The 20780-nt window shown below is 32.4% G+C and overlaps 1 protein-coding gene and 1 long non-coding RNA gene across 6 annotated transcripts; both read right to left on the reverse strand.

Moving 5' to 3' along the window:
* Positions 1–3679: 3679 nt before the first annotated feature.
* LOC121214652 (uncharacterized) lies at positions 3680–7349 on the reverse strand. 3 transcript variants are annotated; one of them, XR_005910246.1, is made up of 4 exons: positions 4806–7349; positions 4563–4717; positions 4318–4400; positions 3680–4169 (listed from the first exon to the last, which is right to left on the reverse strand). It is a non-coding gene; the product is annotated as an uncharacterized lncRNA (long non-coding RNA). The 3 variants fall into 3 exon arrangements; XR_005910248.1 differs by having other exon boundaries at positions 3680–3964; positions 4110–4169; positions 4563–7349; XR_005910247.1 differs by having other exon boundaries at positions 4563–6328; positions 6933–7331.
* Positions 7350–8885: 1536 nt separating this feature from the next.
* On the reverse strand, positions 8886–17042 carry LOC121214653 (DNA repair protein RAD16). 3 transcript variants are annotated; one of them, XM_041088541.1, is made up of 16 exons: positions 16758–17042; positions 16443–16541; positions 15213–16303; positions 14797–14919; positions 14642–14715; positions 13257–13320; positions 13020–13166; positions 12799–12884; positions 12144–12213; positions 11120–11251; positions 10664–10891; positions 9942–10046; positions 9696–9848; positions 9371–9459; positions 9197–9277; positions 8886–9123 (listed from the first exon to the last, which is right to left on the reverse strand). In XM_041088541.1, exons 1-16 carry the CDS (start codon positions 16801–16803, stop codon positions 9054–9056), a joined length of 2658 nt encoding a protein of 885 aa, XP_040944475.1. In that variant the 5' UTR covers positions 16804–17042; the 3' UTR covers positions 8886–9053. The 3 variants fall into 3 exon arrangements, with proteins under 3 accessions (XP_040944475.1, XP_040944474.1, XP_040944476.1); XM_041088540.1 differs by having other exon boundaries at positions 16443–16497; positions 16758–16993; XM_041088542.1 differs by having other exon boundaries at positions 16443–16538; positions 16758–16957.
* Positions 17043–20780: the final 3738 nt, after the last annotated feature.

Genomic DNA, 20780 nt, shown 5'->3' on the forward strand with positions numbered 1-20780 from the left:
CGGCTACCGTCATGCGCCCTTGTTTCAATTCAAGAAACTCTTTTCTCTTTTGATCAATGAAACGTTGACTTATGTACTTCTTCTGGAATTCCTCTTGAAAGAAATCCCATGTAATTTTCTCTTTAGGCACCACTGACACTAAAGTTTTCCACCAATTATAAGCCGAATCCTTCAACAATGAGATAACACATTTGAGAATTTCTTCTGGAGTACAAGATAATTCATCCAACAATCTGATGGTATTTTCAAGCTAGAACTCTACTATCTCAAGATCATCATTTACATTAGCTCAGAACTCTTCGGCTCCATGCTATCGAATTTTGTCCACTGGAGGCTTTGACAATCTTAACACTTCAGTTTGTTGAGGAGTTATGGAAACAGCTTGAGGAATAGGAGGGGGCAGAGGAGGTTGAGCATTAGGATTAGTTCTAACAAACTCAGTATACCAATTGCTCATCATATGGAGAAAGACTTCCCAAGCCTCATCCCTTTGACCCTGAGTCTCGGGTCGACTTTCAACTGGCCCCGTCCCTTGCGCGAAAGCAGGCGCATTACTTTTAGTATCATCAGCTGCAACTCTATTAGGATCCATTACTATATAAAAGAAAACATTTTAAGATGTCAGGAGTCGTCACACTATCATTATTCCATTATGGCATGTATAGATAGTCTATTACACTCGCTACGTTAGCCCGAGAATCGACTAAACCGTAGCTCTGATACCGCTAAATGTAACACCCCCTTACCCGAGATCATTTTTAGAGTCGAGCACGAGGTGTTATCTGACTTAACTTACTAGTTCGGAACACAAAAATTTACATTTAAAATTAATTTCACTATTCCCAACAAAATTGTCCACCTGCGCGACTGTCACTAATTTAATTATAACTCGAGTTACGAAACTCAAAATTTAGATTTTTAAATTTTCTTTGAAACTAGACTCATATGCCTTCCTACAATAAAATTTCTAGAATTTTTGGCTTAGCCAATTAGTACAGTTTATTCATTAAATTCTCCCATTTTTCACTCCTCGATAGTCCTGACCTCTTGTCACTAAAAATCAATTATCTTATCGTAAAGAATTCATATAATGTTATCGTTTGATTCTTTTGAAATAGACTCACTAAGGAATCTAGAAATATAAATTATGACCCATAATTATTTCTGTACAATTTTTAATGAATTTCTAAAGTCAGAAGAGAGGACTTCAAAAACTATTCTGACCCTGTCTCACTAAAACTCAAATATCTCAAAATATAAAATTCCTTTACCTACACCGTTTCTTTCATGTCAAAATAAAATTGATAAGATTTAATTCTATATATTATTCACTCTCTAATTTCATTTCTACTATTTTTGTTATTTTTTAAAATCACATCACTGCTATTGTCCAAAAACTGCTTCTTTGTATTAGCTACCATTTAAACATATATAACACCAAAACGTGTTCTTTACTAACCATTTCAATACCTAATCTTTAGCCATATCATATGAAAATACTCAAAATGAATAAGTCTCTATACATGTCATAGCTTTAAACGTTTTGAAATCACATAATACCGAGATGTCTGTTGATAGTGTGATACGAAGCTCCGATGATCCCCAATTCGAGTAAGCTCAAAACACTATAAAACAAAGGAAATGAATAAAGGAGTAAGCTACTAATAACTTAGTAAGTTACATGTAAACAATAAGCACTCATTTAGTAATTAAAATTTTTTAACATATAACTAATCAATACATTTCTTAGGAATTTTAATCACACTTAACCTTTATCACATATGCTTATTCTTTCAAATGTACGTGCATACACACCTCATTTCATATTCACTTTAACTCATTATTAATCCCGTTGAACACTCGGAATATACACGGATACGTAGAGAATTAGCACATAAGTGCCACACTGGTATGTAGCCGAAGCTACCATTGATATGTAGCCGAAGCTACCATTGATATGTAGCTGTAGCTACCACTGAAATGTAGCCGAAGCTAACACTGATCAATAACACTGGAAATGTCCACGGGTCTGCTCATACAAGCTGTCAAGTATCTGCAACACATGGTAGATCTCCCAGCACCCGGGACTCACTGTAACACTGTAACACTGGTCTCTAGTGACATGTCACTTGTATCCACTTCTACTCCTAAGGTCAACCGGGAATTTATACTAAACACTTTATCACTTGAATAATTCATGAACAATTTTCTTTCCGCATTCAATATTAATTCACATATCAAATATAATTCACAATTTATAAAAATATATTGCTATTATTTACACGTAACTTACATCGGGTGCAAAACGACTATTTTTGTAAATTAGTCGATAACCTTCTCTTCTCTTCGATCACTTTCACTATTCCTTCTTTCTTGATCTTTATTAACACAATTTAACATATTTTATCAACATTCCATTTAGATACAATTCATACACAATATTTTTGAAAACTTATATTTTTTCCCATAACTTTTCAAAAATTACACTTTTGCCCCAAAGCTCGTAAAAATAAAATTCACTTTATTTCTTAAATTTTAAACCTCACTAAATCATATTTCATGCTCATAACAGCCCTCAATTTCACAAAATCACAACTTTATGCACACTTTACTATCTTTCACAATTTAGTCCTTTTTCAACATTTTTATCGAAATTCATCTAGTAAAACTCGTAATTAGCACTCAATCATTCATTATCTACCATCACTCATCAAATTACAACTATATCATGAATGGGTAAATTTTTTAAACTTTAATTTCATTTAAAATAAATGGTAGGAACATGAAATTCAAGCTTCAATAAGCATAAAAATACGAAAATAATTAAAAACATGGCAGGAAATCACTTACAATAGAGCTTAGAAAAATCAAGAACCCTAGCCATGGTGACATGAAATTTTGGCAGCAAGGGTCTAATTTGAAGAAGATGAACACTTGTTTTCATCTTATTTTGTCTTTTATTCAATTTTAACAAAAATGCCCTTGACCCACTTAGATATTTTTCTAGAATTACCCTTATGTGTCCATAACATTAATTTATGGTCTACTTGCCACATAAACACTTCCAATTTCATGCAATAATTCAATTAAGTCCTTGAATCACTAATTAGACACACTTTACATTTTTCTCAATTTAGTCCTAAAAATTCAATTAGGCACTAAATCATTAAAATTTCCTATCCATATTTTCACACAATATTTCAATCAATTGGTAATTAATAAAAATTTATAAAATTAAAATATTTCACTTCAAATTTGTGGTTACGAAACCACTATTCTAATTAAGCCCTATTTCAGGCTATCACAGAATACAAGTTTGAAAGCTTTCTACATGAAACTATAGAATCTTAAGGTCCATTTGTTTGACTAAAAATGGTTTCCGAAAAATGATTTCCTGAAATGGCCTACTTTTTTGAAAAAGCTAACATTTTCTTGTGTTTGGATGAATCTGTATAAAATATTTTCTGTTGTTTGACAGATTTTCTAAAAATATTTTATAAAAACTATTTTAAATGGAACAAACATACATTTAAGAATTTGTCTTCTCATTGTTTAATTGAATTTATTTTATATCTATTAAATTTATATTTTACGCAATGATTTATTTATAAATAAATACATCAAATTAAACATTTAGAACTAGTGCCAAAGAAAAGGATTCAAAGAGAAAAAAAATCAATTACAAAAAGAATTCCCTAGTCTAAGAAAATAGATTACACAAGAATATGTATACACAAGAATACATAGTTTAGACAGATCGTTTATGCACAAAAGTCCATAATTCCATTTCCATACCAGTCATTTACATCCAGCTACTATGTTAACATGATTATGGCTTATAACAAGAGACGTAACCAGAGAGACAGTATACAAATAACTAAAATATTTAACACACAATCATTCTTATCGTCAGTGGGCACATTTGGATGGAAGACAGAGAGAGCACGAGCAAACTCTTCAAAACCTAGAATTCCATTATGCTTTGTATCAAACAAGTCAAATATTTGTAGTGAAATCAAAAATATATTGACAACTCAAGCAATATTATGCTAACAAGAATTATTCTTTCAAGGATAGAGACATTATTAATTAATATTAGATAAAAATACCCGATCAGCAAATAAACTCTCATTTTTGTTTGTTTTGAATGACGCCAATTGGAACTCCTCCTGTCAAATAGTAATATAAAAATTCTACAAAGATGAGAGGGAAAGAACCAACTCAAGATGAGGAGTGATCATCAAGCCAAAAAACTTGACAAACATAACTAAAGATATCAATTATATAACAAAATGGGAACTATGAAAAAACAAAGACCTTGTTGATCAGCCCATCATCTATAACATCATTGCTTATATTCTTGAAAAGCTCATAAAGTGCTTCTATTTCACTTACACTAACTGCATGAAGATGAGCAAAAAACAAATTTCAGTAGAATGACTCAAGAACTAAAATAACACAGGCAAATACTGAACAAAAGTTAAATCAAGCAAAAGCATTGAATTTATGACATAAGCAATATAGGATATTATTTAAAAAGAAAAGAAAATATGATAACATACAAACGGTCTATCTTGCAAGAAGTTCAGGATCGACAAGACCTCTTGATTGCTTGTACAAATCATTATCACATCATTACAGCACTGAAGTAAATAAATGCTTCAATCCTTCTATGCACTGCAACATGATATTCTCTTCACATCAATACACTCCATACCTAGGCAACAGCAAAAGAGACCAAAAATCCCATTCATGTCATTCTTTCCATACACTCGATCATTCTAAAAGCAAACAATAGGATTAACCTTTTAACCATTTCTTGATTCTGTTGACTGAAGACCAAATATTAGAGTTGGAATCTGATAAAGCCGAAGACCTCAAACTCAAAGTGAAATCAGTATGTCTTATAAAATCAAACCATGATCTTAACCTTTTAACCTATTTGAATTTTCTTTTGTCCTAACAGATTTAAAAGCATTCCATAAGTGTTTCCCCTTCCTTATTTTTTGTGCATGGAGGAGCACATAAAGAATTAACTCCTCCATGTCTATTTCTCATACATGGGAGATCAACAAAATACAATCAGGCAACGCATACAACACTATTCATCATGAATCAAGAAACGCAAAGGAGAGGATAAAAATAAGTAATCTTACCAAACAAAGAATTAGCCATTTCATCCATTTTAAAAAATTAAGGGTGACCACAAATCACCCATCTTTGCTAACATCCATTCCAGCATTGTAGTATAAAACAGACAATCTAATAAAGAGAAGTGGTTCAAAATCAAATGCCCATAAAATCAAACACATTAAAAGGCCCAATTCAAACACAAAATCATTAACTCCATCACAAATTGAACCTGATCAAGATCCCATGACAAAAAATAAAATTCATTTAAAAAATATACAAACAAACCAAATTGCCAACTTAATAGATCTATTGAAGTGCAGGAATTAATTAAAACTACCTACTTTAATCTTATATCAATTCAAAAAGGTTTCTTTTCAATTATTATTGGGGAACAACCAGAGGGAAAAACGAAAATATGAAAACAAAAATGTTATGACATTTTACTAAGAAGCAAGCAAACAAATCATATAATTCCAAAACGGTTATCAATTTCTCATTATTTCCCATAGTTAATTGTCTCACCGTCTATTTTGACAATTGAGTTTCGAACTTGAATAGACTGATTTCGCTTGAAGTGGAAAATTGCTGAAGGGAAATAGATGAAAAAATTGAAGAGAAAAAATCACCAATTTATTGAGAGTTTCATTTCTGAAAAGACTAAAAATGGCTAGGGCTTTTTTCTTTTTGTCAACGAAACTACTATTGGTTGTTTTTGATATAGAGATGAATCTTGGGTCGGGGACGCAATGAAGGGAAGGGGAAGGAGAATGAGAGAGCGTCTAGAAAGTTCTGATGCTGGGATATGAAGAGGAAAAACTTCGGAAAATGTCTTACCGAAATAAAAAGGGGAAGACATTTTCCCCCAAAAGACCTCATTTTCTAGTGTTTTGTAAAATGTTTTACAGTGGAAAATCATTTTCAACCAAACAAACATAGGAAAAGGCTGAAAAGCTTTTACGAAAAAGTTTTTACAGGTAAACAAACGGAGCCTTAATGTTGCTAGTAAAATTAATATTACATGCTGGAAAATTGCTAATAATTTTTTGCCTACTCTAAGTAATCTTGTGATTTGGAGAGTGGCAGTGGTGAGTTGCTGCCCTGTTTTTCGTGGAGCTAAGGATTCAGTTGAGCATTTGTTTCGAGAGTGTCCAGTCACAATCCAAGTTCTGCAAGAATTGAAGGTGCCATTTTCCTCCTCCAACAATGAAAACAATTGGAAACATTGGTTAGCTAAAGAATTCAAAAACAGTATGTTGGAGACATGCATAGTTTGGGTGGTCACTTTTTGGGCACTATGGTTTGCCATAATCGAAACAGTATCTACCATGAAGGAGTTAACCGAATTGTGAAAGGGATAGTAGTGTTTGTAAAGACATACATGCACGAGTTGAAGAGTTTGGAATCTGTATTACCACAATTTTAACAAGCACATAATATCACATGGGAACTGCCGGTAGGGGATACAATGAAAGTAAATTTTGACACCACATTCCATCAATCAATAAAGAAGGCAACAACTGGTATAGTAGTTAGAAACAATGAAGGGTTAGTGATTGTGGCGTGTACTTATCCATATGAAAATGTGGCAGATTCGACAACAGTAAAGGCAAGGGCGTGTCTTAGAGCTGTAATTTTTATGGAGGAGTTAGGGTTTCAAGAGGTAGTGGTCAAGGGGGATGCCTTGGCTGTTATAGAGAAACTAAGGGCTCTTGAGGAAGACAAATCGACCATTAGTATTCTGGTGAAGGAGATTAAATTTAGGCTTGACAAATTTGAGTCAATGGAGTTTAGATTCGTACCTTGTCAACGGAATCGTGAAGCGCACTCACTAGCAGAGAAGGGAAGGAGATACGGGGATCTTCGGTTTTGGATAGAGGAAGCTCCAAGAACGGTGGAAGTAGAGGTAGAAAAGGATCGAAGGGTCATGCAAGGTAGGGTTTGAATTAGGTTTTTTTACGTCGGAGGAATGATTATCTTTGGGACTCTGAGGTGGTCAAATTTGAAGGAGCGAGATGGGAGAAATCGTCAAGATGCCATCGTCAGTGGGAATGGAGAGATCAGATGCTCGATTATTCAAGCTGGCTGATATGGAATGAAGGTGGAAGAGGATTGAATTCAAGTTGTTTGACTCAAGATTTGAATTGATCAGAAAAGAAAAAATAAATAAATTTAGTAAAAAAGAAGTCAAAAACAGTAAAAAAGAAATTTGAGAACGAAGAACAAATAATAATATATAAATAAAAAATAAATAGACAAAATTTAAAAGTGAAAAGATGGAATGATGGATAGAAGGATAAATGTCTAATTGAATCCTTTGAGATATAAATCCCAACAAATTTAATAGAAGGATAAATGTCTAAAGAAAATCGAGAAAAAAACTACTTCTAACAATCACAAGAAAGAAATCTTGCTCAAAGAAACAAATTCTCAGAGTTGAAAACTTTATTAATGAACACAATTGTGTCTTTAATGAATAATGAAGAAGCCTTTATATAGACTAGCTAAGTATATCCAAATAAAACTCTAATTAATCTAAACAAGAAGTAGTTTTAAACAAAACTTTCTTGTTAACATAAAACTCTTAAATAACTTTAAATGCTTAATAATTATAAAATATTCAAAATAATAATAAAAAATAATAAGAGATAATAAATACAATATTGGGCTCGTGTATCATAAAATCAAGCCTAGAACTCGAACCCAATATGAAACACCTAAGCTTGTAGGATTGATTAGGGTCCTTAAAGTGACATGTCTAAACTTGTTAACATTTTCCACATGGGTTTATAATCATAGATAGAGAATTTAGACTCATGAATAAAATTAATCCTTCTAATTCATCATTGCTCCAAAATCTATCGTCTTGAAGTCTCAACTCTTCTTCTCGATTTTTTTTTGTGATAAAGTCTTGAATGAATAAGTTGAGGTTTAACTTTAATTGTTTAGATTTAGATCTCGTGATTAAGCCTTGAGGGAAACTAAGTCCATCTCTATTATGGCCTTTGAATTGGACCGAGCTACTAGTATGACCTGTGGTGTTTGAATGTAGATTTCGTGAAAGGAGGTTTCATCTTTCAAAGTTTTAGGCTATGGTTTTGTTTGTTTTCAATTTGTCTAGTTTCGGTTTTTTGTAGTTTTTTTTTCTTCTTCCCAGAACAACCATTATGGCACCGTTATTTTTTTATTAATAATCATCTGCAGGTTTATTTCAAAAAAATTATATGTATTTTCAAGACTTTGGATAATTCAGAATTAATTCTAACATTTAATTTGGATTAATTCAAAATTTTCAATTTTTAATATTTTAATTCCTAACTGAAATTTTGAAATCCAAATTCTACTTTCTTATACTCGTAATTATCTTTTAATTTTCTTACAATTTGTATAGTTTTGTTTTATAAACTTCTACGACTTTTTCTTTTAATTGTTAATATTTTTTATGGCTTTTTAGAAACTTTTAATTTATATATATTTGAATTTTTTTAGACTTATTAAAATTTTATATATTTAAAAAAATTCAAATGTTGGTATGAAATGCCACATCATCTACAAAAAAAGACTAAACTATTTGAACAAAAATTCAAAATATTTTTTTATAGCTTTTTAGAAACTTCTAATTTATATATATTTGAATTTTTTTAGATTTATTAAAATTTTATATATTTAAAAAATTCAAATGTTGGTATGAAATGCCACATCATCTACAAAAAAAAGACTAAACTATTTGAACAAAAATTCAAAAAGCCAGTCGATAAATTCAATGAGTTTTGAGAGAGATAATGGCATTAACTATATAAGTTCCAAACATTACATGTCCAAGGCAGAAACAGAAAAGAGAAGTATTTTACATTTCACTAGAACTTGGCTTCAACAACCCAACCCAACCCAACCCAACCCAACCCAACCCAACCCAGCTCAGCTCACACAAATAGAAATCTCATGTCTGCCTCCGTCAATTTTCCTAGAGCCTCTGTGGAGCCACCCACCGTCCTACACAACACCACAACACATTAAACATTCAAATTACTCCTTCAAAATTAACAAAAAACTAATAAACTCTTACCCTTCAAACACTAATTCCTTCTTTTCTTGCAGCTTTAATATCCTCTCCTCTATTGTGTTCTCAATAACAAACCTCACAATCCTAACATCACACCAAAAAAGATGCCATTAGTCTCATTAACTCAAACCAGTCTCAACATTTTTGTTATAAATTAACTTCCAATCACAACCCAACCTTATTGGTTTACATTGCCCTATTCGGTGTATCCTATCTTGTGCTTGGCGCTCCACAGCTGGGTTCCACCAAGGGTCCATCAAGAAAACCTAATCAGGTTCAAAGTCTACCATTTTAAGCCTTTAGGAAAAAGAAATGTACACAAAGGAATAGCCAATTTAACCTAAACACTACTGTATTCATTTTAGATAAGGAAACGTTTAATTGCAAAAACAAACTGTAATCCCAGTAAGAGAGAGTAATGCCATAAATTCTTTTTTTGCAAATGGATCCCAAAAGATATCAGAGATTAAACCAAACAAGCATTCAATAAGATATTGCTTACATGTGATGCAACTGTGAGATTAAGGGCAACACCTCCAGCTTTCAAACTCATGAGAAATATCTTGCAATCTGGATCCTCAGTAAAACTCTTGATTGCAGCATCTCTCGCAGCCAAGGACATGCTCCCTACTAGTTGAACACATTTTATGCTGGACTGCAAAACAGGCCAATCTATTATGATAGCATCTTTTCTTATCTGCACAAAGAAACCATGACAGAAATTTGTTTCGTTTCTCATTTTAGAAACCTTATGAAGGGAGTATTTTATGAGATCCAAGAAAGATGTGAATTGGCTGAAAACAATTCCTTTCGCAGAACCATCTCTTTCCACCATGAATCTGATTTCTTCCCTCTAAAATTATGAAAACTCTGTTAGCAGAGAGGATGAAGAGATAAACAGTGAACAATATGAATATGCCATGCAATAGAGGCAAATTTGCCGCAGGTCATAATAATCATCACTCAACAGTGAAAGTAATAACACTAATTCTGTCAATAACGTTCTGTCATTTATCTTTGTTATCATCCACTTATATTGACAAAGAAATGCAGCTGCTGCTAATTTCTATTATGAATAGCACTGCTGTGAATTAAAAAGGTGACACAAAATTACTGCAGCATTACACGTGACAATATTGAAGTTCAAAATACCAAGTTTTGCGACTTTGATAGAAACATAGTTTACACATAAAGACACTGCTAGTCATTGAGGTTTACATAAGAATTTACTATATGAAGAACAAGCCAAATGGGAACTCCAAGCAGGCTATCAGATGAAATTTCTAACCACATTAATAAGAAGTTTCTGCTAAACTGTCCAGTAAAGTCATGTCAATAATGATAAAGGAGAGATATATAATAGCCATTAATGACATAATGCAAACCATGGTTGTGTATATAGTACAAATGTTATCCTCTCAAAATAGTCTAGCAACTTTTTAGCAATTAATGAATCCCAGTAAGTCATACCAAAGCCTCTATTTTAGTGCTCGTCTGAAAATCATTTAATTGAATTCTGTTCAGAATACTTGAGGATTTAAACCCCTTCAGTGTTGTTTTGCTAGATTGCCCTCCATCTGCATTCGTAGTCAGATCAACAGTAAGTAATCTTGAGCATGAGGGGCATGAGACATTTCCCAGGGAGGCAGAAAAATCAATCAGACAAGCTTTGCAGAAGACATGTGCACATGCTGTAACCTGAAACAATCAGAATCAGGACATTCAAACAAAATGCTTTCACGGTTGCACATTTGTAGTGATTATTTTATTCTTATCTTTTTAATGACATCTTATTCTTAAGATTTGCTCAAATATGACCACGGGAGGATGGATTAGTGTAACTGTTTTGACCTTTACATGCTTATAGTGCCAGGAAGAACTAAAGGAAGAAAATACTAAACAGAACAAACAGAAAGGGTAGCCCACCACTGGATCTTCTGCAGGATCATTGCAAATGCCACAAACTTGTTCATCATCATTCCTATCACCATTTACCATGTTTCCAGCTCTTTGTGCAGCAGTACTCGAATATACTACAAGGTAAGGGTGATCAACAGCCTAGAATTTTGCACAAAAACACCGGTTTAACAGATCAGCATAAAAATTTCAAATACCGTATTTCATTTTCTTAGATAAAGGTCTAATCTGGATGTATTTGCTATGGGTGATAAGGATGATAGTGAAAGGATCAACGTCTGGGTATTATCAATGTGCCCATATGGCACAGTGGGTAGTTGCGGTGGGGAGCACCTCCCAGTTCCACCTGGACACCATTCAATTCACTGGGGTCCAGGGCAGTGAGAGGCATCCCCACATCTTTCCACTGTGCCAAACAGACACCAAGTGATAATCATCCCTTTGGTAGTATCACACCTTGAAGGGGTGACCATATCATCTTCAAAAATTCACGGATATTTCCTCACTCAATAATACCTTTTAGAAAATTACCTACAAATAATAAAATATATAACAAAAAAAAAAAGTTCTGATCCAGACTACAATTACACATACTGAAATTCATAAAAAAAGGGCAATATCAACTAGAATTAAAGCTTATGAAGTTTGGAATACAAACACATAGGATTCATGCATAAGTCAATAATCAATTGAAACAAAACAAAAAAGCCATCGGTTCAAGGATATGCCATTTATTATCAAGAGATTTAGTAATTAAAAAATATTTATGCTCTACCGAATCCAAATTCCAAAATATGTGCTTGCATATGTAAGCAAATTAGAAAGAGGTTGAACCTATACGAGTATAACCCTATCATATCATTTTGTAAGACTATCAGATCCAATATTATATCTTGTAGGCCATCATTAATACAGAGTAGAAGAATAAATTATTCGATATGCCTAACTGTTTCATTAACCCACATAGGAAAAGAATAAAAGAATACAGGGTAGAAGAATGTTTCATCCATTGAAGAAATAAAGATATACTCACCTGCCGCAAGCGTGTGAGGAGGTCAAAAATGTGAGCATAATTGTTCATTACAGTTCCTGCTTGAACATATCTGTAAGAAGAGCAGAAAATTAAAAACAGAAAAGAATAAAGCTTAATACCATAAAAGGAAAAACCATGGTTTAATGATCATGTATCTAAGAAAACATCGAGCGTAGCTTGAACTAGATTTTTCATATCACTAATAAATATATGAACAATCCCCATTTCGATGTGATGGGGAATGGCCTATATCCTTGATGGATAGACGGTACCACAACATAGTAGTGAAGATTCAAGTGAATTCAAACATAGAGCAAAAGACGCCTATGAAAAATAAGGTACACTATGATGTTAAACAAAAATACAATGGTCCAGTAACCAGCTAGCTCGTTACTAGCTCATTAAAATTAATAAGCTAACACATCCTAATTAGGATGTCAAAACCTTGCTAAGAGAAAGAGATACCAGTAGACAATGCCAAGTGGTCAGTGGAGATATTAACAATCCATACCTAGCTAACTAGGATTTCTTAATCTTTTCATTTGAACAGCATGCAAGTATTTCTGAGAATAAATATCTTTGTCAACCAAGAGTTGCACGGTAGGTGCTCAATCAATTCAACCATCAAAAGCTAAAGAGCTATATGGTAACTTACGTGTTAAATTGTGCCTGACTTTCACTGTACAAAGATTCATAATAGTCGGTTTCTTTAATGTCCATGGCGTCCCGTCTCAAGGAAATCTGCAGAATGGGTGCATTGGCAACAGAAGCACATAGGTATATTAAGAATTAACAGAACTCCATCATTTACTAGAGATTGTGTTTGCATTTGTGCAAACCCATGTCTGAGAATATGTACGTATCAAAAGCACTTACAATTCTAGGAGGAAGAGCAAGATCAGCAGCCCTGCCTTTCTTGGTACGTCTTAGGACGATGTTCTTCAAAATTTTGTGTTTTAGCAATATCATAGCTCTTTTCCCGATCTCACCATTTCCATAATGTTGTATTGGCGTAGCCACGTACTAAGATATAAAGATAATTCAGAAAAAAATGCCTTTTAACATATTATCAGGACCAACACTAAAGGAAATCTAAAGGATTGCAAAACTCACCTTATTCCACCAACAAAAATGCCTCACAGAATTATGGGGGCAGTTTGGGCATTGTGTTGATGAACTGTACAAATATAATCAGATTCACAGAAATAGTAAATAACAATCAAAAGAAAAGGGTTTCAGTAACAAAGCTACAATTGCATAAGGGAAAATATACAAACCAAACAAAGCAGAACTACTATCCAAGATGCATCAACAAGAAGACATTGTACAGGAGAATCACTTATGTTAGCTTACCTCTGAAGGTACCTAAACTGGATGTGAATGTAAAATGCCATAGAAGGGATAATTAAGCCTACACATTTAGCCGAAATTTTCTTCACTCTAATCATTTCAGAATGTCCAAAAGAAAACCATGTTAAATATAACCAATTCAGTCATTTAAACACACCCCATATTATAAGCTTGACAAGGATCAAGTGATTTTTGCAGCATGTCACCAAACTTATAGTCAACCAGAAATAAGCCCATGCGATGTTGAGGTTCTTCTTTCTTAATTTAAAATTTTAAAATCTTCACAATGTTTATTTGTTTTATTTTGTGTTCCTTTGTGAATTTTAATACAAGTGGTGCTAATATAATAAAAATTTGTCAATTTTTGGTGATGCATTTGAGAAATAAAATAATTATTATAAATATGATGTTGAGAGCTTCCCTCAATAAATCAATGCAAACTCCTCTGTTGAAGCAGATTCACTTAATTTTATACATTTAAATTAGTTTTATCATTTTTTTAAGCCTTCGAAGTAATATATTAACTAACATCTTTCTGTTAAACAATCAATGATATGATTAAATTATGAATTACAATGTACAAATATATTGCAAATTTAATATCAATTCAATCTATAGAAAGTTGCATAATGATAGCAAAATTTTATATTTAGCACTATAAAATGTACATTGTATTATTACTACAATTTGAAGTAAAGCTTTCTCCCTTTTCTTTTGCATTGATTTCTCTTTCTTCTGTAGTTTCTTTCTTTTTTCCCGTAATTTTGAATATTTACTATATTGAACATTTATTTAAAAGTAGCTATGATGAAACCAGGAAGACGAAAAAAGAAAGTAAATCCTAAAATAAAATAAAGAACTCTAAAAAGAGAAGGTTAACATGTTAAGAGAACTAAAGAACACAAATGAAAGAAGGTTTCAACCTGACACAAATGGAAATGGCAGATGCTAAATAAACATTCCATCAATGGGCTTTTAGCCGTCATTGACAGTGTTACTAGTTATGCTACAATTTTCAAGTTGGACAATACTACAAATTAAAACTCTATGGCCCAAATGGGAATTGGCTACATGTGGTGACTTGTAGTGAAATTAAATCAGGATCAAGCAGAGCAAGAATGCGTTCAGAATTCAATATCAACCCATACCTATAATCAAGAGTTCTGCAGTCACAATCTTTGCACAAGTAATAGGAGTATGGAACTATTTGCAAGAAGCGAACCTGTGGAATGCAATAGAAAACAAATAAGGTACAAAACAGAAACTTGGAATTGCAATTCAATTTCTATAAAATGTTACTAACCAAAGAGTACAGTTCTCCAACACGATTCTGTAGTGGAGTGCCACTCAAAGCCCATTTGTATAAGGATTCCAAAGAAAGGACAGCCTTTGCAGTATTACAACGTCTATCTTTCACAAAATGAGCCTGTGTAGAAAAATAAAAAATGGTAGTTAATTAACAATATACATGCTAAAATTAAGTCCTTCCCTCCACTGGAAGCTGCAATTGACATCAACTGTTGAGGAAAAGGTTTAACCCATATTATGAGTGTTAGACAAATTCTAGTATGTCAGGAATTCTTGTAGATGGTAAATCTTGAGATGAAACTCCCATTATTTGATTTTCAAAGTGTTAAAACAAAATCTAGTGAATAAATGAAGTAAAAGATCGAGTATATTCCTAATTTTTCAATAGATAATAATTATGCTATGATTCACCTCATCCAAGATGATGCGCTCCCACTTCACAGAGTGTAGAAGTGATTTTCCCTCAGGCAAGTTATGTTCTTTGCCTGCAGAAGTTTCATCAAACTCAAAGTCTCTGTCTTTGTCTTCCCTATTATGCTTTGCTTTCTTCTTGCTACCCCTCTTTCTGGAATCAGCTTCATAATTACTAGCATGTTTTTTGCCAGACTTGAACATAGATTTTGGTTTCTTTCTCTCTTGCTTAGATTGGTTTTCTGTTTTAATAGCATCAGGGCCACAATAATATTTCAAGTGAACAGAGAGCTTCTTTTGGTGAAATGACTTCCCACAGTAAGGGCATTTCTCCTTTGGTGGCATCATGAATTTCCTATATTCAGCCTCAACAATCGAATATGTTGTTATTACAAAATCATATTCTGAGAACTGTTTCACATTCTTCCCTCTATTGGCACCATGGTAAACCAACACCTTTGCGCTTCCCCTTGAAGTAAACCGATCAATCTCACTTACCCACTGACTCACCGCAACAACCGGACAAATAACAAGTGTGCATCTTATCCTGGGCAAATCTGTTGATGAACCTGCAGTCTGTGACGAAACATTGGGTTCACCAATTGTATGGAGTACTTGACGTTTGGCAAGGACAAGGGCTATCGCTTGAATTGTCTTCCCCATTCCCATCTCATCTGCAAGGATTCCCCCTTTGGTATTTGAGTCTTCCTGTTTCAGAGCCCAGGCCAACCATTCCTTTTGGTACCTCAACAAAGGAATAATTAAGTCCGATGATGCGTCAGAAGTCTCAGTTATTACCGCATTCTGTTGATCAAGATCAACATCTACTGTCAAATTCTCATCAATCCATTTCTCATGCTCTTGTTCCCAAACTTCCCACATTAACGGTTGCCCAGACCTAGCCTTCTTTTTCCTTTTTGTATTGTTTCTCTTCTTTGCGGTTGACACATTAAAGTCAAACTGGCTTTCATTTTGCTCAGATAGTATCTGTTCACCATTGCCTCTGTTTGTTGGAGGCTCAGTAAAATCAGAAATGGTGATAGGAGCAGGTTTCACTGCTTTATGGTTTAAGTCCAGAATCTCCTCTTCCCCTGCAACCATGTACTCATTTTATTGATTTAGCCCCCCATAAAAACACACTCATTTTATTGTATACCAAAATTACAAAGCAACGCAAAAACAACCAAAATGGGGAAAAAGAACTCTAATCTGATTATGGGAGGAAAGTACCTAGATCAGAATCGGAGGAAGGGACATAGGTTTCTGAATCGGAGAGATCATCCAACTGGATAAAATTATCGGCTTGGTCAGAACTATCGCTGTGTTCTTCTGTTTCAAAATTAACATAATTCCAAATAATAAAATTAAAATTTAAAAAAAAAGTTATACCCAGAGGAAAGTTACATAAACGGGGAAACCCTAAAAAATCCAAGTGAGGGAAGTTTAAAGGTCACCCCTGTTTACAGAAGAAAAAGAGTAAAGTAGGAAAGGGGCAGATAACCCTAAGAAAGGAAAAAGAAAAGTAGGAGAGCGCAATTGTTTTACCATTGGCAGAGAAGTTGGAGGTCCTTTTACGCGATCGAAGCTGCATTTGGGAAGGGAGGATGTAAGTGGAGTGAATTTGACGTTTAGTTCCCGATGGAATGAAGACGAATGATCAGTGAGAGAGAAAGAAATAAGCGATTGGGCGGCGGGAATGTGGGGTGTTGTAATTGTTGACTTGACACGCCACCCAAACGGCGGGAAAGTTCTCAGCATAGACTTATACCTAGTCAGCCTGTAACCTTTTCACTCTGTCCCAACTTCGATTGTTAAGCAAATGAAAATTTTGCTTTGTTAATATCTGAATTTCTATTCTAATAATGAGATTGATAACTCTCCACCTTCTTAAGATAAAAATGTATGAAAAAACATTATGAAAAATCTTATAGAAAAGTTTAATGCGACAAAAATTTAGTTAAGAAAAAAAAAAATACAACGCGTATTTTACTCCCCATGTAACAACCAATTTTCAGTGGTATTGGGAACAGTGATTTTGAAATCACAAATCATACCAATGAGTCTGTAATTAGTATTATTTAATTCATACGAGTCAAATATAATTTTATATTGAAGGTTAGATTTAATATTTTTTGTTAATTAAACGAATAGTTAAGTTCGAGTGGTTTACTTTTAAAGTCAACTGATTTTAGAAAATAAAGTTTCAGGATCTCGTTTTTGTAAATCGAACTCATATATATTTTTATTAAATATTTACGGAGCTATTATACTTATATGTTAAGGTTCGGTTCGGAAATTTTAATATTTGATTAGTTAATTAAGAAAAAAAAACTAAATCGTAAAAGATGTAAACCTTAATCACTATTAATTTTTATTGATTAAAGGGCTTAATTAAAATAAGTGGGAATAATAGCTTAATGTATATATAGTGGACAGTTAGTTATGTATTTTAACTAATTTTATATGTTAATTATATGTTAATAATAATGATAAATTTAAAAAAATTATAACACAGACCATTTTTTCAACTTTCTTCTTCACCTTTTAAAACCGAAACACCAATGAAGGACACTCAAGCTTTTGGTCATCTTCGTTGCTTTGCATGATATGTATTTTTTTATTCGTTTTTAGTAATTTTTATGTTTTTGAGATCGTTGTAGTTTAATCTAGCTAACCCAGGGACTATTTCGTAAAATTGTTAAAGACTTTGAAACTTGCCATTAATAAATTCTAGGTGTTTTTTTTATTAAATGATGAATTTGTGAACTTGGTTGTTGTCTGTGACAATTTTGTAAAGAGATTTTTATTAGTTTTGAGCTTAGAGACTAATATGAAAATAAGTAAAATTTAGCATGTAAATTTAGACAATTTTCAAGTGTTTGAAAGCTGATTTGGGATGATATTGAATTCGATTTGGATATATTGGGGTTAATTGTGAAGTTTTTAATAGTTTTGATTCAAGGACTAAATTGAATAAAGTGTAAAAGTTTAGGAAAAAATTGTAAAAATGAAATTTATAGGTCATGTGCATAGAAATGAATTTGATAGTGCATTTGAAATTGATTAAGTGAATTTAATCATTATATAGATCAAGAATTGAACTGTACGAAGGATAATCGAGAAAAATAGAAAATCACAGATTAGTCCCTACAAATCTACTAAGTAGTCGAATATACTAGGTAAGTTCATAGTATAAATATATATATTTGTGTGTGTGTGTGTTTTAAATTGTGCTATTATGATTTGATTCAATTGTATTTGAGGTTAGTTTTGATAATAAATTGAAATTATAAAATTGTTACAATTAAGTACAAGTGAGAAAGTGAATATTTGGTAGTTGTAACAGCCCATTTTTCAGTTTGTTGAAAACGATGGTTTTCGGGCCACAAATCTGACGAGTGAGTTCATAAATATTATTATTTAATATTTACGAGTCAAATATGGAATTATGTTGAAATTTGATTTAATGATTTTTGATTTAATGATTGTTGTTAATTGAAAGAATAATTAGGTTCAAGTGGTATGTCCCTAAAGTTAAGTGGTTTTAGAAAATGAGGTATCGGGACTTCGTTTCTACAAACTGAGCCCGTAAATATTTTTTAAAATATTTATGGAGTATTAATAGGGTCATATTAAAATTTTGGTTAAGAAATTTTAATGTTTAAATAGTTAATTAAGCGAAAAGGACTAAATCGTAAAAGTTACAAAAATAAGTTACTATTAGATAATGGTGTCAAATAGCTAGGTAAGGATTAATAAGGGGATTTAAATGGAAAATGTACCATTTAGCATTGTAGTGGATGATTTTGATGGCAGATTTCATGAAATTTAATTAGTTATTAAAGGACAAAATGATAATTAAATAAATTAATAACATAAACAAAACCAAAACAAATGTTGTCATCTTCTTCTTCTTCAAAAAAAAAAAATTCACAACTGAAAACCATTAGAGAAGAATGAGGCATTCGGTCAAGCATTGTTGGCTTGCATGGTATGATTTTGATCATTTTTTAATGATTTTTATGTTTTTGTGATCGTTTTAGCTAAATTTAGCTAACTTAGGGGTCAATTTGTAAAATTGTTAAAATTATAAGGACTTACCATGAATGAGTTAGAGCTTTTTATTTATTTTAATTGATAGATTATTAAAGTTGGTAGTTAAATATAAGTATTTTGTTAAGTTATTTTTGATGATTTTGATGTTTAGGGATTAAATTGTTGAAATAGTAAAATTCAATGTAAAATTGTGTGAAATGAGGAAAAATATGGGTTGTTATAAGACTAAGGGAAAATCAGCTAGCATGAATTTTAATTAAAAGTGGTTAAATTGCAAGTTTTGAGTTTATGGACTAAATTGTATAAAAGGTAAAACATTAGGGGTAATTTTGTAAATTTTCAATTAATAAGGGTTATAAGTTGAATTAATTATATTAATTTATTTGAATGGTTTAATTAAATGAAAATTATTATCTGGATCAAAAAACGAATCACCCGGACTTGAATATAGGAAAAGCTAAGGGCTTGGATTAATGATCGACTTTACTTTTACAACAGTTGTAGTCAAGGTAAGTTCGTATAATGATTAATTCATTATTTGTAGATTTTTTAAAATGTTAATGAATAATTATGTTATTTATATCTTAAATGATTATTATGTGCTATATGCTTAATGAGATTAAATGATTATGGTGATCAATTGTAGAAATGTGGAAAATGTAAATTTCATGAATATGTATGTGAAATGTTATATCGAAAAAGGAATCAAAGGATGTAATGTGCCCCGTTTGAACCTTGTGAATACCTAGGATACAAATGACATGTCATTAGGGGTTTTATGGTTTCGAGTGTTGATCTTAGATGTCCTACCAATGGCTGAGTTCTTACATTTGTTGCGAATTCTCCACAGCTCGTGTGAGCAACATCGTGTAGCTTAGCATCTCGACCCACAGCTCGTGTGAGTAGACCTATTTCACAGCTCGTGTGAGCATTACAGAAAAGGTTTTAGTCACATGTATAGGCACACTTTGTGTGAGCATGGTTCCCATGTATCTGACATTATTTCATTTGGTTCAACAGGTAATAAATGTTTAAATGAATGAACACAATTATATAAAATGTTATGAAATTATAATAGATGGAATGGAAAGTTTTGACATAAGATCTTTGAAGGTATGAATGTTACATATTAGAGATGTGATGAATGTTATGTATATGGATTTGCTTCCAATACATGTTCTTTGATTTGGATGAATGTTAAATCTTTCATTATTGAACTCTTTAACTTGTGATGTTGGTGTTGTAATAGGAAATGGATAATCTCTTAAGCATGTCAAAGGAGTTATTTATGAATTACATAAATTGAGCCTATTTGGTAAGTTTACATTTAAGAGTTATACAAGCTTACTAAGCATTATTTCTTACGTTAGTTGTTTTCTTTTCCTATAGATCATTGGAAAGCTCGATTGGTTGGAATTGCGTAGGAGCACAATCATAGTATTCGTTCGCCATATTGGTAGTTTTGGTTAACAGTTATAAATGGCATGTAATAAGAGTTTCTATGTTATTTAC

This window comes from Gossypium hirsutum, chromosome D02, assembly GCF_007990345.1.
Source record: "Gossypium hirsutum isolate 1008001.06 chromosome D02, Gossypium_hirsutum_v2.1, whole genome shotgun sequence".
In the NCBI taxonomy this organism is placed as follows: Eukaryota; Viridiplantae; Streptophyta; class Magnoliopsida; order Malvales; family Malvaceae; genus Gossypium; species Gossypium hirsutum.